The sequence below is a fragment of the Malurus melanocephalus genome, unplaced genomic scaffold (assembly GCF_030028575.1).
Source record: "Malurus melanocephalus ecotype Western Australia unplaced genomic scaffold, MMel_1.1 scaffold_224, whole genome shotgun sequence".
Taxonomy (NCBI): domain Eukaryota; kingdom Metazoa; phylum Chordata; class Aves; order Passeriformes; family Maluridae; genus Malurus; species Malurus melanocephalus.
Genome location: NW_026623456.1, coordinates 425,422 through 448,820, shown reverse-complemented (window position 1 = coordinate 448,820; position 23,399 = coordinate 425,422). Strand labels below are relative to the sequence as shown.

The 23,399-nt window shown below is 57.1% G+C and overlaps 1 protein-coding gene across 5 annotated transcripts in view; it reads left to right on the top strand.

The window, feature by feature from the left end:
* PPFIA4 (PTPRF interacting protein alpha 4) overlaps window positions 1-23,399 on the top strand; it is a 60,570-nt gene that overhangs the window by 34,368 nt on the left and 2,803 nt on the right. The window contains exons 3-29 of one of the 5 annotated variants that reach the window (XM_057374405.1): window positions 1,574-1,675; window positions 1,778-1,942; window positions 2,454-2,528; window positions 4,102-4,197; window positions 4,717-4,938; window positions 5,328-5,474; window positions 5,576-5,714; window positions 6,289-6,368; window positions 7,694-7,825; window positions 9,398-9,460; window positions 10,693-10,784; window positions 12,746-12,887; window positions 13,091-13,296; window positions 13,710-13,950; window positions 14,160-14,195; window positions 14,781-14,914; window positions 15,063-15,220; window positions 15,883-15,976; window positions 16,204-16,285; window positions 17,059-17,259; window positions 18,413-18,475; window positions 19,614-19,640; window positions 20,526-20,701; window positions 21,356-21,453; window positions 22,073-22,248; window positions 22,472-22,540; window positions 23,121-23,298. In XM_057374405.1, the coding sequence (XP_057230388.1) occupies window positions 1,574-1,675; window positions 1,778-1,942; window positions 2,454-2,528; window positions 4,102-4,197; window positions 4,717-4,938; window positions 5,328-5,474; window positions 5,576-5,714; window positions 6,289-6,368; window positions 7,694-7,825; window positions 9,398-9,460; window positions 10,693-10,784; window positions 12,746-12,887; window positions 13,091-13,296; window positions 13,710-13,950; window positions 14,160-14,195; window positions 14,781-14,914; window positions 15,063-15,220; window positions 15,883-15,976; window positions 16,204-16,285; window positions 17,059-17,259; window positions 18,413-18,475; window positions 19,614-19,640; window positions 20,526-20,701; window positions 21,356-21,453; window positions 22,073-22,248; window positions 22,472-22,540; window positions 23,121-23,298 (3,394 nt within the window). The remainder of the gene's footprint in view (window positions 1-1,573; window positions 1,676-1,777; window positions 1,943-2,453; window positions 2,529-4,101; window positions 4,198-4,716; window positions 4,939-5,327; window positions 5,475-5,575; window positions 5,715-6,288; window positions 6,369-7,693; window positions 7,826-9,397; window positions 9,461-10,692; window positions 10,785-12,745; window positions 12,888-13,090; window positions 13,297-13,709; window positions 13,951-14,159; window positions 14,196-14,780; window positions 14,915-15,062; window positions 15,221-15,882; window positions 15,977-16,203; window positions 16,286-17,058; window positions 17,260-18,412; window positions 18,476-19,613; window positions 19,641-20,525; window positions 20,702-21,355; window positions 21,454-22,072; window positions 22,249-22,471; window positions 22,541-23,120; window positions 23,299-23,399) is intronic. The other 4 variants (XM_057374409.1, XM_057374408.1, XM_057374410.1 and 1 more) reach the window with 4 other exon arrangements.

Sequence of the window (23,399 nt, the reverse complement as noted above, 5' to 3'; positions counted from 1 at the left end):
ACAGGGGTGTTGGGCAGAGATGTGGGGCAGGGATTTGGGGCAGGGATGTGGGAGCAGGGATGTGCGGCAGGGATGTGGGGCAGGGATGTTGGAATGGGGATGTTAGAACAGGGATGTGGGGCAGGGAGGTGGGGTGGCAGTGGCCTGAGGCAGGTGAGGGGCAGGAAAGCAGTAGTTTATGGGGACAGTGACTTTTTCCCTTTCCCCACACTGTGACCTGCCTGAGTCCTGTTCCACTGTGGGGTTTCAGCTGCACCAGTGCCACCACTGTCTCCACCAATCCCAGGCCACAAACCCCACCAGTGAGAGAAGTTTGGGTAGGAAGGGAGAGGGAAAACCTGGCTGGGGCAAACAGATGAAAAAGCTCTGGATTTCCTGGAGCTTCAGCTGTTGCAGGAGGTTTCACTTGGAGCTGAGCAGAGCATTTGGTTCAGCCTAAGCCTCAATGCTTTGCTTTGGTTTGAAGGGTTTTTATTTGCTAAACCTGAAAATTAAAGTGAAAGGGAATTTCATGCTGTAAAACAGCTCTCATCCCCTTCTCAAAATTTGGGTTGTTAATGCTCCATCGGATCCTTCTCAGCTTCTTCTGAAACCCTTTGCCTTTTAAAATTCTTCCCAACAGCACTGAACCTGGTGTGAATTCATAGCATGTTCCTAAATTTGCATTTCTCACCCTAAGAAATCCCAGCTGCAAAACCTCATTTTGGCCTGGCACTACTGAAGAGCAAGTGGGAGCAGTGGGAGGTGCTCCTGGGCTCACCCAGGTGCCTGGGTKTCATTTTTTAGGGGAAGGTGAACCCTCCTGCATCCAAGGGACTTCAAAATGAGTTTCCCTTCCTCTCCAACACAGCCACAAGTGCTGTTGTGGTTTCCATCGTATCCTGAGGGATGTGCTGGGTGTGCAGCATTCCTTTGGCTTTGCTCTGGGCACAGCTCTTCCTTGCTGGCTGTCACATCCCTGGAGGGAGCAGTGACAGCAGCCAGTGCTGGTGGCACCTGGCACATCTGCTGTGCCCCGTTCCTCTCAGCTGAGATTCAGGGCCTAGGGCTGCCTCATAGGAAGCTGAGCTGGGGCAGCAGCCTCTTTCTTTTGGGAGGAAGTTTTGGATGATTCCAAGCCCAAGGGTCATGGTAGAGGCTGGCTGAGGGCCAGGGGACTCATCCTGCATGTAGCTTTGTGATTTTAGCTTGCTGGGATGCTCCAAGGTGGGAGCTGCATCCAGGGGACAATGGSAATGGGAATGTGCTGGTGGGCTTGACTGGGATGCTTTAAATGCCATCAAGCACCTCTGCAGCTGTAGAGCAGTTTCTTGTGTTGATGGACATCAAACCAAGTGGGTAAATTTGGTATGCTGTGTTCTCCTCATCCAAAGCACAAGGGAAGCCTGGAATAAATCCCCTCCTGGCCTGGCTGTGCTTCTCCTCCAGTTTGTCCACGTTGCTCCCGGTGTCACTGTCTGTCCCTGGCTGGATGTGGGTGGGAAATGCTGCTCTGCAGGTCCAGCAGTGGGGCTGCAGTGCCAGCTTTGTGCCCAGTGCACTGTCCTGCTCACAGCCGCCCCGCTCTCCGCAGGAGTTTGCGACGTTGACGCGGGAGCTCAGCGCCTGCCGGGAGCAGCTCCTGGAGAGGGAGGAGGAGATCTCAGAGCTGAAAGCCGAGCGCAACAACACCCGGGTAAGCCTGGAGAGCCCGCTGGCAGCCCCCAAAACCGGCACTGGAGGACCCCAGGGCTGCAGGGCCTGTCCCTGCAGTGACAGCCCCTCTCCTTTCCTACAGCTCCTGCTGGAGCAYCTGGAGTGCCTGGTGTCGCGGCATGAGCGCTCCCTCAGGATGACCGTGGTCAAGCGCCAGGCCCAGTCGCCATCGGGGGTGTCCAGTGAGGTCGAGGTGCTCAAGGCACTCAAGTCACTCTTTGAGCATCACAAGGCGCTGGATGAAAAGGTGGGAAAGCTGCTGGGACCTCTCCTGCCCAGAGCTCCTTCTCCCCACCCTCTGCTCCCTCCCTGCCACTTTGTGGTGTTAAGGTGACATGGGGGTCCTCAGCAGGAAGATCTTGGATACCCAAGAGCTGCACTGAGGAGCTGCTGGGGCTGCCCAGTGGGTGCTGTGGGTCTGAGGCTGTCAGGGACAGGAAACTCCCCCAAGTCACTCTCGGGGTGGTGGCATTTGGCACTCTGGGTCAGTCTTTGCTATTCCTCCTCATTCCTTCACCTCAAGCACTTCCTTCGTCTGCTAGGAGACATCTCCAGGCTGTCCTGGCCAGAGATCTCCAAGAATTATTGTCTGCAACACACTTTCACTCCCCGCTGTGATGTGCTGCGCTATCCTGAGCCTGTGAATCCACCTCAGCCTGGCTGTCAGGCCAACAAACAGGCCAGGGAGCTTGCCTAGATCCTGGACAGTCTCATCCCAGGTAAATAATGGCCTTTCCCATTGTTTCACTCATCTGCAGGTCAGGGAACGCCTGCGAGCAGCTCTGGAGCGAGTGGCCACCTTGGAGGAGCAGCTGGTGGATGCCCATCGGCAGGTAAGAGGTACCTGGGCACCCACTGGGCTGGGAATGCTCCCCATGTCCTTTGGAATTAATGTGGAATTTGCTCAAATACCACCCTCAGACGGCTGTGCAGATCAGAGAACTGACATTTGGGCAGGTTTGACAAGGCTTTTGATGTCAAATTGCTGTTTGCTTGAAGGTTTGTCTGTATTTAAGGAAACCTTGTAAAGATTCTGAAAACCTTTTGTGTCACAGGTGATATTTCCCCGTTGTTTCGCTGTTTGGAATTTATGTCACTGACGAAAACAATCTCAATCTGAATCATTCCAGGGGGCTGAGGGTGATTTGGGATTTTCCCTGGTTTGGCAGAGGCCCTAACCATGCTACTCCAAGCACCTCATCTTGCATCCCCGATCTCCATCCCTGCTGGAGCCCTGGGGTTGGGACTTCACTGTCCCCAGCCTGAAGCCATGGCCATCTCAGAATCTCAGAATCCCAGACTGGGAAGTTTGGGTTGGGTTGGAAGGGACCTTAAAGCCCATCCAGTCCCACCCCTGCCATGGGCAGGGACACTGTCCCAGAGTGCTCCAAACCCYGTCCAACCTGGCCTTGGACACTCCCAGGGATGGGGTATTCCTGAAGGGACATGAACCCTGTTTTCCTCCCTGGAGTTTGTGCCCAGCCCGCTCTCCAAAAGGAAATAGCCATCCCTGCCGCACCTGCCAGCCACATTTTGCTTGTCTGTCCAGTTGCCAGTATCAGTCTCGTGGTACTTCCCACAGTCCCAGGCCCCTCTCCTTGCAGGCCCCYCTCCCCATCCTCCCCTGTCAGAGAAGGACCCGGTGCCAGTGTTTATCCCCTGCTCCTGCTGCCCTGGGTTTGGGATCTGTCTGGCTGTAAGTGAGTGAAATGAGTTGGGAGGGGGCCCTGGGATCCAGGGCTCACCAGGAAAGCCTCCCTCAGTGTTGAGCCTTCCCAGCATCTCTAGCTTCCTCTCTTTTAGAATCATGGAATCATTAAGGCTGGAAAGGACCCCCAACCTTTGGCCAAATATCCCCATGCCCACTGAACAATATTGTGAAGTTCCACATCCACTTGTTTTTTGACCACTGCCAGGGATGGTGACTCCATCACAGTTCTGGGCAGCCAGAAGCTTGACCACCCTTTCAGGGAAAGTATTTTTCCTGATGTCCAACCTGACTCTCCCCTGGCACAGTTTGAGGTCATTTCCTCCCATCCTGTCCCTGTTCCCTGRGAGCAGGGCCCGACCCCCATCTGGCTGCCCCCTCCTGTCAGGAGTTGTGCAGAGCCACAAGGTCCCCCCTGAGCCTCCTTTGCTCCAGGATGAGCCCCACCAGCTCCCTCAGATACTCCTGATGCTCCAGACCCTTCCCCAGCTGCTGGACATGCTCCAGCACAAGGTCCTTCCTGAACTGATGGGCCCAGAGCTGTCCCCAGAACTCCAGGTGTGACCCCAGCAGTGGCAGCTCAGGGCTGCTCCTCCATTGCCCCCAGCCACAAGCAGGACTCCAGCAAGAAGCCAGTGCAGCCCTGGGTGCAGCAGGACTGGCCTCACCTGCCCGGATTTGTCCCTGTCCCCATGCAGGTGGCAGCTCTGCAGCAAGGCTCCAGCCGGGAGCCCGTGCTGGGCGAGCGTGATGACAGGGAGCCCAAGGAAGTGGCACCCAAGCTTCCCTGGAAGGTGAGAGCCCTGCAAACCCCTGCTGTGACCATGCTCAGCCAGGCCATGGGATCTCCCACCCTCCTGTTGCTGGCTCCAGGGCACTGAAAACCTTTTTCCCTCTCCCCTGGYTCCAACCCCATGGAAAATGCTTTTTGGTGGACACAGGCCATTTCTGAGCAGGGGGGAATTTGTACTCTGGTACTCCAAAGGGGTTCTGTTTCCCAGAGATTACAAAATAGTTTGGATGAGAAGAGACCTTAAAGGCCATTTTGTTCCAACCTCCACCATGGGCAGGGACACCTTCCACCAGATGCTCTGGGAAACCCTCTGCCATCCCTGTTCCATCCCTCCTGCAAGCAGCCCCATCCCTGGCTTGCAGAGGCTGTTGATGGAAGTCCCAGAGCCTCCTGTTTCCACTTCCACCCCCTCACTGAGTCCCTGCAGGGCCCCATTCCCCTTTGAGTGGTGGCAGGTAGTGCCACAGCCCAGGAGCTTTGGGACAGCCCAGCAGCCACCTCCCTGTCTGGTGCCTTGCAGCGTCTCTCCAATGGCTCTGTCCACCCGGATGATGAGGCTGGGCAGGTGGTGGAGCTGCAGGAGCTCCTGGAGAAGCAGAATTTTGAAGTGGTCCAAGCCAAGGAGCGAATCTCTGCCTTGGCTGCCAGCGTGGCCGAGCTGGAGGAGGATCTGGGCACTGCGAGGAAGGATCTGATCAAATCTGAGGAGATGAGCAGCAAGTACCAGAGGGACCTCCGAGAGGTGAGTCCCTTTCCCTCTGCGCTGCCCAGCCTGGGGCAGAGACCTCACAGCAGCTTCCACTGCTCTGGGAGGGGATCAGAAGGGATCCTGTTGTGTGCAGGGTATTCCCCAAAAGAGACCACTGCCTTTGGGAGATTGTCCCCAAGTCCACCAGCAGGATTTCCCTGAGGTTACAGCTAGGCTCTCAGGTGTTCTGCACACCYGGGCCAGTGACCTGTGTCCCTGTGAGGTTTCCCTGTGATTGTTTTACTCTCCCTTTATCACTGTTTCACTCTGCTGTGTCTCACCCGCCTTGGGCTTGGGATGTCCCGGACTCCAGGAGCTGGGTGGCCCCACTGTTCCCACACTGCTGTCACAGAGCAGGATGTGACAGCCCCATCACTTGGCAGGCCCTGGCGCAGAAGGAGGATATGGAGGAGAGGATCACCACGCTGGAGAAGCGGTACCTGGCAGCCCAGCGGGAGGCCACCTCCATCCATGACCTCAATGACAAACTGGAGAATGAGTTGGCCAACAAGGAGTCCCTGCACCGCCAGGTACCGAAGCTTGGCCCAGAGCGTTCTCCCTGCCTGGGGGCCTGGGGGCAGCAGGGGTGCTGGGGCAGGACATGCCAGGCACCCATTGTGCTGTCCCACAGTGCGAGGAGAAGGCCCGGCACCTGCAGGAGCTGCTGGAGCTGGCGGAGCAGAAGCTGCAGCAAACGATGAGAAAGGCGGAGACGCTGCCCGAGGTGGAAGCRGAGCTGGCCCAGCGCATTGCTGCACTCACCAAGGCAGGTGGCAGGGCTGGGAGCAGGAGGGAGGGGAGGGGAGTGGAGGGGGAGAAGGAGCTGGGACAGGAGGAGGAGCTGGCTCTGCAGTGATGGAGCCCCTGGCAGCCCAAGGCATTCTGCTCTCGTTGCCATGCTGACCCCATGGCTACAGGGACGGCACTGCCTTTAAAGCTCTCAATGTGTCCTGCACACATGGGCTTTGCTGCCTTCCCTCAGCCCCTTTCTCCAAGGCAGGGATGGCCCTGGTGGTGTGGGTGCCCTCACTCTAGGATGAGGAGGAAGCACCAGGCTAGGTGTGGAATGGTTCAGGCCCGGAGTGAGGGATGGATAGGGCCATCCCTGCCTTTCCTGGGYTCTGGAATGGTGTTCAGTGCCTCACAGAGCACCTCCAGCTCCCATCACCGTGCTGGCAGGGCTGGTCTGGGCTCACAGGGTGCCCTGGCAGGGATGCAGRCAGTGGGAGAGAACCCTGCACCCCAGGAAGGATGGGGATGCAGAGATGGGTGCACGGATGCAGCAGAGCCCTCATGGCCTTAGGGAGCATCACCCGAGAGGGCTGCTCTGCTTTTCCCAGGCAGAAGAGAGGCATGGGAGCATCGAGGAGCACCTCCGGCAGCTGGAGACTCAGCTGGAGGAGAAAAACCAGGAGCTGGCCAGGGTAAGTCCTGACCTTACCCTTGCTGCCCGGATACCTGGGCACAGCTGGATTGCTGCTCAGGAGCAGGACAGGAGAGCAGCCTGGCTGATCCTTTCCCATCCAGGGTCCCTTCAGCTGGAGCCACACAGGAGCTTGTGGCACTCTCTGCTGTGATTCCCTCTCTCCCAGGCATCCAAGTGCTGCTGTTAACATTCCACACCTGCTCCTCTCTCAGCATCACCCCTTAGGCAAGCTGGGACCCCAAATGCGGGGTAGGAAGGGAGCAGCTTTTCCCCTGAGCCTGGATCAGCAGGATGAAAAGGGCAGGGAGGTTGAGCTGCTGTGCCCTGCTGTGCTCCTCAGCCTGGGGCAGGGCTGTCCGTGCAGGAGGCTGCAGTGCCCAGGCTGTCCATAGTGCCCAGGCTGTCCATGGTATCCAGGCTGTCCATGGTATCCAGGCTGTCCGTGGTATCCAGTCTGTCCATGGTGCCCGGGCTGTCCATGGTATCCAGGCTGTCCATGGTATCCAGGCTGTCCATGGTATCCAGTCTGTCCATGGTGCCCGGGCTGTCTGTGCAGGAGGCTGCAGTGCCCAGTCTGTCCAGGATATCCAGGCTGTCTGTGGTATCCAGTCTGTCTGTGGTGCCCAGGTTGTCCGTGGTATCCGGGCTGTCCGTGGTGCCCAGTCTGTCCGTGGTGCCCAGTCTGTCCATGGTATCCGGGCTGTCCGTGCTGCCCAGGCTGTCCATGGTATCCGGGCTGTCCGTGGTGCCCAGGCTGTCCATAGTATCTGGGCTGTCCATGGTGTCAGGCTGTCTGTAGCGCCCAGGCTGTCCATGGTGCCCAGGCTGTCCATGGCATCTGGGCTGTCCATGGTATCCGGACTGTCCATGGTGCCCAGTCTGTCCGTGGTGCCCGGGCTGTCTGTGAAGGAGGCTGTGGTGCCCATCTCTTGGGTCACTCAGGTGACGTTACAGATGTGCCCCTGGGRAAACCCCGAGATGTTTTGCCCTAGGACATATGTTTGAAAGTCCAGAAGTTCAGTATTCATTGGGGTCTGGAATGTGCCCCCAGTGTGAATATTCCTGGCAGACACATGGGAGAAACTTTCCTGAGGGGCAGGCAGGCACGATCTCCCAAAATCCTGTCCTGTCCTTTTCATCCCGGGCTGGGAGGTGGCAGGGACAGCAGAGCCATGACAGAAGGTCTGACCAGTGCTGGAAGAAGTGGCTTTGTCTCCAAAAACTGGGCCTGATGGGTCAGCTCTGACAGCGCAGCAGCACTGGATGGCAGGAGGGCACTGAGCCCCTCTGGGTGTGATGTGGATGTCACTGTGTCTGTCCCAGGCCCGCCAGCGGGAGAAGATGAACGAGGAGCACAACAAGCGGCTCTCAGACACCGTGGATCGGCTGCTGAGCGAGTCCAACGAGCGGCTGCAGCTGCACCTCAAGGAGAGGATGGCGGCCTTGGAGGAGAAGGTAGTGCTTGAGCAGGGGGCTCCGGGGGTCGAGGGGTCTGCAGCCTCTCTGTGCCTTGTCCAGCCATGGCCCAGGGCTGCAAGTGCCTGTGCAGGGCTGAAGAAATGGTCACATGCCGGACACAGCCATTCTGGGGCTGGTGGAGCACAGGGAACTGCTTTGGTCACCTCGTCTGGGGAGACCCCCTGCCCACCACCCCCAACCACCCAGCAGCAGGATTTGTCCTGCTCCATTCCCTCGCTTTCCTGTGTCTCTGCTGGTGCAGCCCCAATGCACCTGTGCCCTGTGTCTGTTGGAGCAATTCCCAACTGCATTTTGCAGAAATAAATGCAGTCTTCATCCTGCCCCCGTGGCCATCCCTCCATGTGCTGTCTCAAAACCTTCCTGCCCCCAGGTTCAGGCTGATTTCCCTTCTCCAGCCAAGGCAGTGTCCCTGAGCAGCTCCCACCCGCTCCCAGGGAGCTGGGGTTTCCTTGGAGTAGCTGGCTGGAGCTGTGGCTGCCCTGGTAGGAATGGAATTAACTGGGAGCAGCTGGCTCCGAGCAAGGATCCACCTGCACTGCCAATGGGAGCTCACCTTTGAGGTTCCTGCAGGGCCTGGGCTGCCCTCAGCCAGTCAGAGGCTTATGCCCCAGCTGCCCTGTACCCCTGCTGCTCTGCTCCTCCTGTCCCCCGCCAAACATGGCTGTGCCAGCATGTCCAGCTGTTCAGCAGATTTGTCTGGATAAAGAGAAGARCCCGACCCATAGTGATGAGCCCAAATCCCACCCCAGCAAGCAACAGGGACCAGAGTGGTGACACGTTGTGAACGGGCATCACCTGCTCCCCAGTCTGGTGCCAGCGCTGGCCCACCCTGAGGGTTTCTTCAGAGTGAGTTTCTCCACTGGAGAGTTTCTGCAGTTTCTCATGCACAAAAATTATCCTGTTTGGCTGCAAGCATCTCCCAGACATGAACACCAGCTCAGGCAGTAATAAACTCTCCAGGTAGGTTTAGATTAGGTATTAGGACAAAATTTTTCAAGGGAAGAGTTATAACATTGGAACAGACTGCCCAGGACAGTGGTGGAGTGACCATCCCTGGAAGTGCTCCAGAAACGTGGATGTGACACTTTGGGCTCATGGTTTAGCTACAAACACAGCAGGGCTGGGGGAAATGGTTGGGCTCAATCTTAGAGGGCTTTTCCAGCCTTAACAATCCCTTGATTCTGTGATTCTGTAAGCACATCTTTCCCTCCTAGCTGAGATGTAAGGGACATTTTTTTCCCATTGATGCAGCTGCTGGAGGAGCAGATCTCCTCTCAGGCAGATTTCCTTATCTCTGAGCTCTGTCCATCAAATCCCTCATTGGCCTCCATGGCCATGCCCAGCCCCTGTGGCCACCCTGCTTGAGGGACAGGAGCATTGCAGAGCAGGCAGGTGAGGAACAGCCCAGAGAGCCTTTTCCAGGTATTCTCCACACTGGGATTCCACACGGGCCATTCCTGGGAGGCCACACAGCCGTTTCCTAAACGGTCTTTCTTTTTCTTTCCTGTTTTTGTTCCCTTTTATTTTCTTTGGTTTTTTTTGTTGAAGAACACATTGTTACAAGAGCTGGAAAATACCCAAAAGCAGATAGAGGAACACCAGCATGACAAGGTAAACGCGGCTACAGAGACTTGCCCCAGGATTGTACTGCCTCACTCCCACCCCGCAGCTAGGGGCACTTGCTCCTCTGAAAATGCTCCAGTTTTGGAGGAGCTGGGACCCTGGAGCACCTGGTAGCAGGAGGCCACACACTCACCCACACAGTGGCTGGATGGAAACTGCCAGCCCCCAGCCCAGAGAGCCCTGGGTTGGTTCACTGCCAGGCACACTGGGTCCTGTCTCTGTGTTTCTGTCACATTCATCCAGCCCTGATCCCGGTGGGGACAGTGGCAAGGCTGGGGTGGTCTCACCCGTCTGTTGAGGAGGGTTCAAGCAGCCTTGTCCTGTGCCTTTCTCAGACTGGGGGCAGATCTGCCCCGTGCCCATCTTGCAGAGGCCCGGGGTGTCTTCAGCCCCTGCCCTCAGATAAAGCATCTCAGTAGGGTCTGCATGAACCCCTGGTGGCCTTGCTGGAACACAGCTTTTGGAACAACGGGAGCTTTTGAAATTTGCCGCCTGTCTCATGCATGGTTTGGGGGGGGCAGGGGGCTGCTTTTCCCCTTGCTTGCAGGGAGACGATGTGGTTATTCCTCATGCTTCCCAACCGTGGCTGCTCACCTCTGGGCAGGGCAGAGCTCAGGGACTTGCATGACACTGCTGACAATGACTCGCATGACACTGCTGGCACCTAGCCCACCCTGCCTCTGCCTGTTTGTCACCCACACTGGATCCCGGTGTGCCTAGGAGATCCCTCCCTCCCTCGCTCCCTCCCTCCCTCTTTCCCTCCCTCCCTCCCTCTCTCCCTTCCTCTCTCCCTTCCTGTCCAAGTGCAGCCTCCCTCCGGCATCTCCCAGCCCTGGGTGCAAGCACAGCTCCCTGCGGGGTTGGGGCTTGCAGTAGGTTTGGCTGGGGGGTCCCTCAGTGCCACTTCCTTGCCAAGGGAACACACACAAGAGTCTGGAGCAACACCAGAACATTCAAGTGGGACCTGTTTTCCTTCTTTTCCCAAAAAAACCCATTCCTTGAGCACCTGTGTCTGTATGTCTTGACGCTCCCTCCCTAGCACCCTCACTGCCTGTGCCTGCATGAGCTGTTTCTTTGCTGATGTGTCCAAGATGCTTTAAACCTGTGGTGGGGATCTGTAAAGGGAATGTAAACATGGCAGTAGCCGAGGATGTGGATAATCCCAAACCTGAAACTCTCCAGAGCAAACCCAATCCCTGCCTGTCTCATCTCCCAAACAGCGGCGTTTGTCTGATGAGATCGACAAGCTGAGGCTGGAGGTGGATCAGCTCAAGACCAGAAGTGGGACATTCGTGGAGAGTGTGCACAGCAGGTAAGAGTCAGGGCAAGGCCTGCAGCCCCATCTTTGGGGGCGCTTTGCTTTGGGGACCGCAGAGTGCTGCTGGCATTGGGTGTTTCTGGTGTCCCCAAGCCTCCATGCTGGGGTGCAGGGTCCTCACAGCAGGGTCAGCTCCAGCTGTGCTGTCTCACCACGGATCTGTCCTGGGGTGAAACACAGGCTCTTGAGAATAGCCCAGACCTACTGAATGACCCCAGATTTGCTCTTCTAAGGCCGAGAAACCTCTGGACATAGTTTCTTTTTCTGCACAAGGGGCTTAGGACTTACTTTGCTCTGAGAGCTGGGTGTTCACCAAAGGACTTCTCCCCTGTGCAGTGCAGGGGATGGGCTGCTGCAGAAGGAGGAATTGTTTTGGAGCTGTTGTAGGCAAAGGAGAATGAAAGCCCACTTTCATGGGTCCTGCCACACCCTTCCATTTAAAGTCAGCTGGGATATGGGGACCTTCCAGCCCAGGGCACAAGAAGCAGAGGTGAGTCCATTGAGTCTCAGCCTCTGGCACTGATCAGGATACCCAGAGCTGCTCCAGGAGAACAGGGGTGGAAAAGGAGGGTGACAGCACCATGGTGCTGCTGCAGCCACCTGGGACGCCACATCCTGCCCTGAATGTGTCCAGGGTCGGTTCAAGGCAGTAAGGGGTCAATGGGAGCAAGCAGTGGAGAAAATTCCCCTCTCAGCAAGGCTGGAAAAGATGGGGAGGAGCTGGTGTAACCAGGTTTGGATCTGTCAGCAGAGAKGAGAAGGCCTGGAGACCCCGTGTCTGTCATGGAGAGAAGAAATGAGGAGGGTAAGGAAGAGCCTGTGAGGATGAAGGAGAGCTAAGTGCTGGAGCAGAGTCTGGAGCCTGTGTGGGACCTCTTTGCATGGCCCTGTGAGARCAGGATGGACAATTTTGTGATTTTTTTATATTTTTCAGAGGAAAAATCAGCAGAAATGTTGAGTTGCAGAATGATTTTCCAGCTGAAACGTCAACTTTTGTCTAAGGCATTTTTATCTGGTTTTAGCTGGGGAACAGCTTGTCAGCAGCTCTGAAATCCCTGGAACCTGGGCTTGTCTGACACACCAGGCTGGCCCAGCCRTGCTGCTCAATGGTGCTGGTTTTATCTCCAGATCTGCAAACCAGGCCCACCACAGTAGCAAGCCACAACCTGCCTTGGACTGCTGCTTTTGTCATCTGAAATTCGCCTTAAACTGAGCAAATCTCGTGTCTCCAGTGRCACTGTGTGCAGGCAGTAATGGTCCCATGCCCTGGGAAGGTGCCTTGCTCAGCTCCATGGCTGGGTTCTCAGGGCCAGGAGGGGCAGCCAGCCAAGGTGCAGACATGGGATGAATGCCAGGAGTGGCTCCAATTGTCCTTGTATCCAGATGCCACCTTGCTCTGCCTGGCACAGGACCCACTCCAAGCAGGGAGGAGGAGGAGGGTGAAGAAGTCCCAGCTGGTTCTTGCTGGGACATCCCAACAATGCCCATGTCCTCACACCTGGAAGATATTTCAAGTGGGATTTTATTAATCAAAATCACAGAATTGTTAAGGTTGGAAAGGTCCTCCGAGGTCATTGAGTCCAACCATCACACAAATACCGTTTGGACAGCGCTGCCAGGCCCAGGATGGGATTGTGGGGGTGTGTGCATAGGACCAGGGGTTGGACTGGATGATCCCTGTGGGTCCCTTCCAGCTCAGAATATTCTATGGCTTTGTGAGTAGCTCTGTGAGTGCATTTCCAGGGCCGGGAATGGGGCATCTTTTTCCAGAGCCTCRTATTGCATCCTTTCATGATGATCAGGCAAACGTCACTGGGACGGTCATCCTGCAGTGGCCTCCTCCTCCTCCTTCTCCTCCTCCTCTATCCCGAGCAGCCTGGGCTCCAAGGGGATAAGCCTGGGGCTGAGGGTGTCCTGCACAACGTACTGTCTCCCAGCAGGCTTTTTCTCCCCAGGTCCCACATGGGCAGTGCCACCGACCTGCGCTTCCCTCTGGGCGCTGTGGTCCATGCCCCGGCTGAGCCCTTCGGAGCAGCCCCGGGGCTGCCCCGGCCACAGAAGGGACGATTCGGTGCCAGGAGAGAGGAGCCAGCCAAGGTAAGCCCCGCACACCCTGGCACCAGAGCCTGCTCCTGCCCTCCATTCTGGCCTCAGAGCTCGACGTGGGGCAGTTTCCTTCCCCCGGTGCGTGGATGGGGCAGCACAGGAAGGGTTCCCTGTTGGGGTCACACCAAGATGGARCTCTTGCATGGAGGTGACCAGTTTGGTTTTTGGAGACATGGGGATCCTGTGTTCCCCAGGACTGGGAGCAGGCCCAGGCAGGCGGGGTCCTGGCCACGGGACCTCACACCTTCGACAGTGACCCCGACATCTCTGATGTGGACGAGGATGACCGTGAGACRCTGTTCAGCTCCATGGATGTGCTCTCTCCTGGCGGGCATTCGGATGCCCAGACGTTGGCCATGATGCTCCAGGAGCAGCTGGATGCCATCAATGAGGAGATCAGGTATGACTGTGGCCAAAACCCACTGCTGCCTTGGCTTAAAAGGTTCTGGGGAGGCAGGAAGCTCTGCTGGCCTGCTCTGGGGCCATGGTATGCCTTCAGCCAGGGAAATGGCCCCAGGACATCCAGCCACAGGGCTTGGCCCTTCCTGCCACAGCTCCCCGTGCCTCAGCTGCACTACTGGGGCTCCCAGGGTCATTATTTTAAGCAAACATTATTTTATGGAGAGTCCTCCATGAATATTAAAAGAAATTGTGGTGTCTCAACTCTGGTTTTTATGGATCCTGATGGATCTTGCTGCCATTCCTGGAAATCAGGGGCTGAGGCACAGCATCAAGGTGCATTTCCATGGGGTAGAGGGGTCCTGTGTCCCCAGGAAGGGGAAGCCAGGAGCCCTGAGCCCACTGCTCCCACAGGATGATCCAGGAGGAGAAGGAATCCACGGAGCTCCGTGCAGAGGAGCTGGAGACGCGGGTCACGAGCGGCAGCATGGAGGGCCTGAACCTCACCCAGTTGTGCAAGAGGGCCTCCATCCCCACATCGCTGACAGCACTGTCCTTGGCCAGCTCGTCTCCCCCGCTCAGCGGCCGCTCCACGCCCAAGCTGAGCTCGCGCAGCGCGGCGCAGGACCTGGACCGCATGGGGATCATGACGTTGGTGAGGAGCCACGAGGGCCGGGGCTGGTGGGGCTGGCGGTGGGGCGGAAGCGATGCCCGGTGTCCCACGGGCCTGTGGGGGGTGTGTGACAGCGGGGTGCTCGTGTTTGCTGTGTCCAGCCTGGCAGCCTGGCCCCAGGACTGCTCTGAGGGGTGCTCCATTAACTGCCCCCCTTTCTGTGTCTCTCTCGCTTTCCCCCTTGCAATCAGCCCAGCGACTTGAGGAAGCACCGGAGGAAACTGCTAGTGAGTGGCTCCCATCCCGTTGGTTTTTGTCCAAGCCCTTTTTCCAGCCTGCTCCTGGCTTTGTCCACACCAGGTCAGGGTGCAGCAGGCGCGGGATGGAGCTGGGCACCCCAGGGATTCGTCAGGAGGATCATGGGGATCCCGAAAGGTGCTTGGACATGTTCCCGCCGGCAGCCTGGGGGGTCTGGCAGGACATGGGGAGGTTCAGAAAGCCACTGGGTCCTCAAACATTGTGTCCCCTCTGGCGACAGGGTGTCCTTGGGACATTCCCATCTGTGCTCCTCAGAGCCCTCTCACGAGGGCCAGCAGCTACTGTCCCCACACCCTGACCTGGACCGTGGGGCTTCATCCTCTCACCTCCCCATTCCCAAGATCTCAGCCCTATGGCGACATCCTTCCCATCCGCTTGAGCATCTGGAACCATTGCCAGAGCTCTCATTCAGGCCATTCCCGGAGCATGGCGAAGCCCCAGGGCTCTGGTGGCTCTTTTGGCCATGCCTCCACGGAGCAAGAGAGAGGCAGGCAGCAGGGCAAGGATGGAGCTGGGCTCTGGCCTCACCCCTCATGGCCTTTCCGCTTGTTCAGTCGCCTGCAGCTCGGGATGAGAGCCGCGAGGACAAAACCACCATCAAGTGTGAGACGTCCCCGCCGTCCTCCCCCAGGACACTGCGGCTGGAGAAGCTGGGCCACCCCGCCCTGAGCCAGGAGGATGGCAAGAGGTACGGGGAGATCCTTGGGATCTCTGCGTTTTGGCGATGTACCTGAGGCACATGTGGGATGTGGGCTGGGCTGGGGTTTGCTATGGCTTGTGTCCTGCTCCAAAGTGACCTGAAGGCTTTGCTCTTCCTCTCCCCTATCCATCCCCAGCTCGCTGGAGGACCAGGCCAGCAATCCCAGCAGCAGCCAGGACTCCTTGCACAAGGGCTCCAAGAGGAAGGGGATCAAATCCTCCATCGGGCGCCTGTTTGGGAAGAAGGAGAAGGGTCGCTTGATCCAGCTGAGCAGAGAAGGGTCCACGGGGCAGGGTCCGTGAGCAGCCCTGTCCCTGCTTGTGCCAGGCTCTCCACACCCTCGGGCTCTCTATGCCTTTGGGGTGCTGTTGGGGTGACAGAGAGGGGCAGGGACATCCCTGCTGCTTTGGGGACACTGGGGCCCTGGCAACTCCAGGGAAGTTGGAGCTTGGTGTTTTYGACCCTTTCTGGCCGGAGCTTGGTGTGGACACCTTAATGCTGTGCCAGAGCTGGGGTAYGGACAGTGACTCCTTGTCACTGTATTCCATCTTTAATGTCCCCAAATCTGTTTTCTTCTCCATGGGACCTTCTGGATTTTGCAGAGCCCTTTGGAAGAAGCTGCTTTTCCACTCCTAAATCCTTTACTGCTTCCATGCTGATAATTGTTGGACTCCGTGATCTTTCTGGGTCCCTTCCAGAAGGGACTATTCTGTGGCTTTGGGATTCTGGTATTTGGAAATAGGAGGGGTGGCAGGGGGGGATCCACTTGGCTTCCCAGGGATGCAGGGAGGCCATGGGGGTGTGTTGGAGCATGAGACTGTCACCTAYTGTGCTGCCATTGAGTGTCCCCAACACCCTGGCGTGGGGACGGTCACAGTGCCCGCACTGGTGCCAGGGGAGGTCACACTGACCTGGGGACATCACACTGACCTGAGGGTGTATTGCTTATCCAACAGTGGTGCTGACTGATGTGGAGGGGGGCATCCAGGACCCCCTGGGACTGGGCAAGCTGGGGGCTCAGGCCGAGAAGGATCGGCGCCTGCGGAAGAAGTAAGTGAACTTCCTTCCYTACCCTGGCAATAAACTGACCTGCTGGGAAGCCATGGCATGGGAATTGCTGGGAAATCTTCTCATCTTTACCCTCCCTCTGGCCCTGTTATCTCCTTCACTGCACTGTCTCCAGCTGGTTCCTGCTGCCCAAGGTCTGTTCCCTTACAAGAGCTCTCCCTTCCCCACAAGCCCCCCATAAATCACTCTTCTGCTTCTGTTCCTGCCAGGCACGAACTCCTGGAAGAGGCTCGGAGGAAAGGATTGCCCTTTGCCCACTGGGACGGCCCCACCGTTGTGTCCTGGCTGGAGGTGAGGCAGAGTGTGCCCATGGATTGTCCCCATGCTGTCCCCACAGGTCTGTGTGTGTGCTGCCATATCCCACCATGCTTGGTCCATGCACATGGCTGGGGCTGCAAATCCTGAGAGAGCAGAGGAGATCACTGGATCCCTCACAGAGCCTGTGGAGTTGTGGTTTAGTGGAGCTTTAGGTTGGAGCACAAGTCTGATGAGGAGTGGCTGAGGGAGCTGGTGGGGCTCAGCCTGAAGCAAAGGAGGCTCAGGGGGACCTTGTGGCTCTGTACAACTCCTGACAGTGGAGGGCAGCTGGGGGGGTTGGGCTCTGCTCCCAGGAATCAGGGACAGGAGGAGAGGGAATGGCCTCAAGCTGTGCCAGGGGAGGTTCAGATTGAATACTGGGAAAAACTTCTCCAGTAAAATAATGCTTAGGCCCAGGGCAGTGGTGGAGTCCCAATCCCTGGAAGCATTCAAAAGCCATGTGGATGTGGCACTTGGGGACAGGGGTTAGTGGTGAAAGTGGTGGTGCAGTGGTTGGGACTGATCTTAGAGCACTTTTCCAACCTCAGTGATTCYGTGAAAGGCTCCATGGGTGCTCCTTGCCGGTGCTGTGCCCCTCAGGCACAGGGATGCTGTGCTGCCTTCAGCCCTCTCTGCGAGGCACAACCAAAGCCAGAATCCCATGGGGACATTCAGCTTCAAAATTGGGTTCCAGAGAGGGTGGCTTTGCCACTGGCAGGTGGGCTGGGGTGGCAGTGCCAAGCAGTCACTGCTGTCCCTGTCCCCAGCTCTGGGTGGGGATGCCAGCCTGGTACGTGGCCGCATGCCGGGCCAACGTCAAGAGCGGGGCAATCATGTCGGCCCTGTCGGACACCGAGATCCAGCGGGAGATTGGCATCAGCAACGCCCTGCACCGCCTCAAGCTGCGCCTGGCCATCCAGGAGATGGTGTCCCTCACCAGCCCCTCGGCACCACCCACGTCCCGCACGGTGAGCGTTCCCCGCACCCCCTGCCCGCCCCAGGTCGTTCATGGGCTGGACAATTCGCCCCTGCCCTGCCCTCCTTCCTTTGGGAACATTGGCAAACACAAMCATGGAGGGGTGGTGTATCCTCACGGATGGTCAAACCACCGGACTCTCGTCCCCCAGCACAAAGGTCATTCCTAGATGGGAGGGTGAAGCTCTTTTCCGGTCTCGAGGCTCTTGCCCCTCATGTGGGTTTGTCAGCGGGAGGCTGACCCTGAAAAGAGCAGAGCTTGGGGCCTGCCTGCTCTGAAGAGGATAAAACCCCATCCAAAGAGCAGAAACCCAAACGTTCTTGAGTTACAGGGTTAACCCAGCTCAGTTACACATTGCCCCTTTCCCAATCATTTCAAAACAAGCCTTTTCCATGTGAGATTCCCAGGGCAACTGGAGTGACTGAAGATCTGTGCCCAGGTAGGATGGAGGGACTGTGTCATTTGCTGGTTCCCAAAGCCATTGGGTTARTGGTGGCCCAGTGATGCCAGACCACATCTGTAGACTTGCAGCTGGTGGGAGGAAAGGCCCAAGCAGGGCCAGGGCAATGCCCATCCCCTGAGCAGCCACTGCTGGATCACACCTGGAATCCTGGGGCAGTTCTGGCACCTCATGACAAGAGAGACATGGAGGGGTTGGAGTGTGTCCAGGGAAGGGAATGGAGGTGGGGAAGGGTCTGGAGCACCAGGAGCAGCTGAGGGAGCTGGGAAAGAGGCTCAGCTTGGAGATAAAGAGGCTCCAGGGAGACCTTCTGGCTCTGCACAACTCTCTGACAGGAGGGGGCAGCCGGGGAGGGTCAAGCCCTCCTCCAGGAAACAGGGACAGGACAAGAGGAAACAGCCTCAAGCTGTGTCAGGGAATTGGGGAAAATTTCTTCATGGAAAAGGTGGTGAGGCCCAGATATAATCATCCCTGGAAGTGTTCAAAGAATGAGTGGATGTGGCACTTGAGGATGTGATTTAGTGCTGAACACGCTGGTGGTGCTGGGTTGAGGGCTGGACTTGTTGATATTACAGATCTTTTCCAACCTTAACAATTCTGTGATTCCGTGACTCCATGGTGGCTGTGAGCTGAGCCCACATTTCTGTGGTGGTTTGCTCTGACTCCTCTGCTCTTTTCCCTGCAGTCCTCTGGGAACGTCTGGGTCACCCACGAGGAGATGGAGAACATGGCAACCTCCACCAAGACGGTGAGGCTGGGCAGCCCCCGGGGTGTCGGGGCCCGAGCAGCTCCAGGCATCTTAGCCCCGAGGGACAGGGATTCCCTCACACCCTCACACAGTGGCCCTTGGCCAGCATCCTGCAGTGTTTTAGAAACCCTCTTTCAACATTTAATATCCCAGCAATTTCTAGAAGTGGCTTAAACCCCATCAGATTTATTTTCCCTTTGGATTTCTCTGGGATCACCCAGGAGTGGTCTCAAGATAGATCCATGAGATCCCTGTGTCATTCTGCACCCAAGGCACGGCCTAATCCCCCACTCACCTCAGCTCACCCAAATATTGTCCCCACTGCGTGTGCCTGCCCCTGGCTGACAGCTTGGGGTCCCTCCCAGGGATATGTCCATGCTCCCAAAAGCTCTGGCACCTTTGGAGAGCAGAGCCATGCTCCCTTCTCTGTCACCTGGTCACCCCCTGTTTGTGTCTCACAGCAGGGGCAGTATTTTGTATTTATGTAGGAATTGTGTGTCCAAGGCCAGGCTGGAGCACCCTGGGATAGTGGATGGTGTCCCTGCCCGCGGCAGGGGTGGAACTGGGTGATCTTCAAGGTCCCTTCCAACACAAACCCCTCTGGCATTCTCTGAAATAGGCATTTTATTGAAGCTTTTGTTGAGTGGCAGGGATGTGCCACTGTTCCTTGGCAGGTTCTGCAAGACTGAGGAAAACCAGCACAAGTTGGCAAAGGAGGAAATAGCTACACAATGAGCAAACTGGCTTGGGCAGCCCCTGGGAGTGGTGACACATGAATTAAATCTTAACTTTTTTTTCATCTGTCTTACTTGGGWGGACACAAGAACTCTCCATGTTTCCCAGGGAAGGTGAACAAGTCCCAGGGTCAGTGCCATCTCCAGCCCAAGCCTTGTCTTGTATCCTCCTTCCTTCTCCATCCTTTATTTTTGGTTAGAGATGGGGAAGGACCCAGGCCCAGTGGGGTCAGGGTGTCCCCAGCACCCTGGGACAAGGCTGAGGTCCCCAAGCCATGAGAGTGAGCCCTGTCCCCTCCGTGTCCCGCCGTGCCAAGGGGTCCCATGCTCCACACAGGTGGCAGGTCCTGTCGGTACTGACTTTACTGTCCTTTYTGTTGACATGCTGCATGTGTCACACTTAGGACACAGAGGAAGGCAGCTGGGCACAGGTGAGGTCTCTTGGCCATCCTTGTCTGGGGCAGTGCATGGGGTGGTCAGGGGCGGGGAGCTGGACATCCCAGGGGAGGAGTTTGTGATGTTCACCTTGGGGGCTGCACCCACACTCCATGGCTGCTCTCCTGGGCCTTCTCTCAGGGACAGGGTGTTCTCCTGGGCCCTTTGCTGCTCCAGCCAGGGGCTTTTCCTGGATCCTGCTCTGTGACATGCAGACCCGGTGTTAAGAAGCCCCAACTGAGCGTGACCATCCTGCATGGGGGCAAGCTTCCAGCTGCACTGACATTTAGTTTTCACCTGTTTTGTAATCCCAAGTCAATATAGATCATTTTCAAAAGGCAAAAAGGTGGGAGGAAAGAGTCCTGCTTGGATCCATCTCTTCTGGTTTTATCCCTCTCAAATGTTTTACTTTCCTTCTGGTGGATTTTAATTCATTTTTGGACCCAAAATCAGTTTTCAGTGGAAGTGAATGGGTGGGGGCTTGCCCAAAAGTGACCCTTTTTTTTTTGTTGTTTTGAAATCATAAAATAGAGATTCTTAAAATAGAGTTTCTTAAAAAACAGTTGGAAATGCACTGGAACTTACTTCTCAGCTGTTTCATCCTTCAGTGAATGTGCTTTTCCAGAGGCAGCTGCTCATGAAGTCCAGTTATCCCTTGCCCTTATTTTTGGCCACTACTTTGTCTCCTGGAGGGACATGAGTGGGACCATGGCCCACAGGACTGTTCCCTCCAGCTCCTTCAGTTGCACCCAGGGCTGACTGCTCTGGCCTGGTTTGGGCCTCAGGACAGTCACTCCCCCCGAGCTGTCACCCATCTCCTGGGATTCTGCAGCTCCACCCAGCCCTGGGTTCTCCCCACTTTTCCATATGCTTCCCCGCAGACACTGGCCTATGGGGACATGAACCATGAGTGGATTGGCAACGAGTGGCTGCCCAGCCTGGGGCTGCCCCAGTATCGCAGCTACTTCATGGAGTGCCTGGTGGACGCGCGGATGCTGGACCATCTGACCAAGAAGGACCTGCGGGTGCACCTGAAGATGGTGGACAGCTTCCACCGGTGAGTCCTGGCTGCCAGAGCTCCCTGCGGTGCACGTGGAGCAGAGGAGGGGGGATTTTTGAGGGGTCCTCCCCTATCTTGGCCAGCCCTTGGTGGCTCTTCCAGGCTGGATCCATCCCCCTGAGCAGAAGTTCACCTCACTCCATGCTGCAGAATGCAGAGGACCAGGCCTTCCCCTGGCTGTGGAGCAAACCAGGCTTGTCCCACCCTGGAGGCAGCAGCCCAGGGGAAGAAGGCTTATGCCATCCCATCCGTGGCTCCAGCACTGGGATCAACCCTGCTGTGGAGTTCCACCATGCACCCTGATCCTCAGGGATGTGTCCAAGGTCTCTCCCGCTCCAGGGATGAGCCCTTCAGCCTGGAGTTGCCCCCATGGGCTGGTTTCTCCTTCCCTCTGCAGCCACCAGGCATGAGGATCATTTGGATCTGTGCTCTCAGGCAGCTGGAACGGGCTCAAACTGATGAGTGGGGAATTGCCATGGAAGGGAGGGACATTTCCCATTTTCCAGCTTTGGGTTGTGTCTGTGCTGACCCAGCCCTGACCCAAAGCATCCTTTGGGTGTGTGGGGAGCCCACAGAGAGGGGTGTCCCTCCCCCGGTCCTGGCGGGCTGGGTGACTGCTGTGTCCCCTTGTGTCCCCTCGTGTCCTTGCAGCACCAGCCTCCAGTATGGCATCATGTGCCTCAAGAGGCTCAACTACGACCGCAAAGAGCTCGAGAGGAGGCGAGAGGAGACCCAACATGAAATCAAAGGTCAGCACTCCCTGTCCAGCTCCAGAACAGAAGGARAACCTCTCAGGAGAAGCCCAGGGCTGGTCTCTCTCCTATGCCTTATTTTTAACCCATTATTTCTGAGCCCCCAGGGTTGTTCTCCAGGGGGGCCTCCCTGAAGAATGTCCCCAAACCCCTGCTTCAAGTACCTTTATCAGCTGATCCCAGGCAGGCATGAGGAGGGAGGAGGGGAAAGCAAAGATGCAGCCAGAGTATCCCTTGCTCTTCTCTGCCCATTTCACTGCTCAGGACACCCCCAGCTTGCTCAGCCTTCCCTTCCTCGTCACTGTCCTGAGATTCCCTGCACATCTGGCTGTGGCTTGGATTACATCTCATTATTGATAATGCCCCTAATTACACCAGCAGCCGTGGGTTCTTAGGATTAATTTTCACAGTTGTTTTCTGCCTGTTATTTCAGCTTTGAGCTTGGTAAATTGAACTGAGCTGTCCCTGGTACTTGAGCTCTCGGTTTTCTGCTGGCTTGGGGAGTCCCAGGATTAGCCTGGGGAAATGGGAAAGGGTCTCGGGACATCCCCAGGTCTCCTCAGAGCTCTGAGCATGGTGTGAGGTGGCCCTGAGCCGTGCCCTTCCTCTCGTGCAGATGTGTTGGTGTGGACCAATGACCAGGTCATTCACTGGATCCAGTCCATTGGGCTGCGCGAGTACGGCAACAACCTGGTGGAGAGTGGCGTGCACGGGGCCCTGCTGGCCCTCGACGAGAACTTCGACCACAACAGCCTGGCCCTCGTGCTGCAGATTCCCACCCAGAACACCCAGGTAGGAGCAGCATCCTTGGGGCATTTTGGAGGAGAGTGGCCAATGTGGGACACTGCTGCAGTGTGTCCCCATCAGTGACACCAACTCAGCTCTGCCTTTCAAAGCAGAGCTCTCCCATGGCACAGGGGCTCTTTCTGTCACACTCAGGTTTTCCTAGGATGGGAGTTTGGGCTGAAAGCACATTTCCTGTTGATGGGGGATGATCATTTTTGGTTAATTGCAGGCTCGACAAGTGCTGGAGAGGGAGTTCAACAACCTGCTTGCCTTGGGCACAGACCGGAGGCTGGATGATGTGAGTGCCAAACCTCTCCATGTGCTGTGTGACCGGGGAAGGACTTGGGGGTGTTGGTGGATGAGAAGCTCAACGTGCCCCAGCCACGTGCTCTGGCAGCCTAGAAACTGATCTGTTTCTAGGCTGATCCCCCAGCGTGGGCAGCAGGGCAGGGGGATTCTGCCCCTCTGCCCCACTCAGGTGAGACCCCACCTGCAGAGCTGCTCCAGCCCTGGGGTCCAATGTCAGAAGGATGTGAAGCTGCTGGAGGGAGTCCAGAGGAGACCATGGAGATGCTCTGAGGGCTCGAGCTCCTCTGCCATGAGCCCAGCATCCCTTGGGGTGTTTCCTGGGATGTTTGTGTTGATGTCTCCAAGACATCTGTGCTGGCAGGCTGGAGAGAAGAGAGAGATGAGCTGGAAAGGATAAAGCTGATGCCATGGGATCCCAGCAAGGTGTCCCGTGTCGCTGGCCCAGTGTGACCCCACTCTTTGCTAGAGCTGGTCCCCAAGGACGGGCACACCTTAGCAGGTGTCTCATGGGGGCAGAAGGCGCTGCTGGCACCAGTCCCGGGCCTGTAACAAGCTGTTCCCCCCACCAGGGCGATGACAAGACCTTCCGTCGGACGCCATCCTGGCGCAAGCGCTTCCGCCCACGGGACATGCACAGCATCAACCTCCTCAGCGGCTCCGCCGAGACCCTCCCCGCCGGCTTCCGTGTCACCAGCCTCGTGCCACTGCCCCCTCCAGCTGCTCCGGCCAAGAAAATGCCCCCAGAAGGTGGGTCAGCCTTTGCAGAGGGTCCTGAACAGCTCATGGGGAATGGAGGGAAGGATGTGCCACCAGGAGAGGAGAGGGAGAGGTGGAGGAGAAGGAGGAGG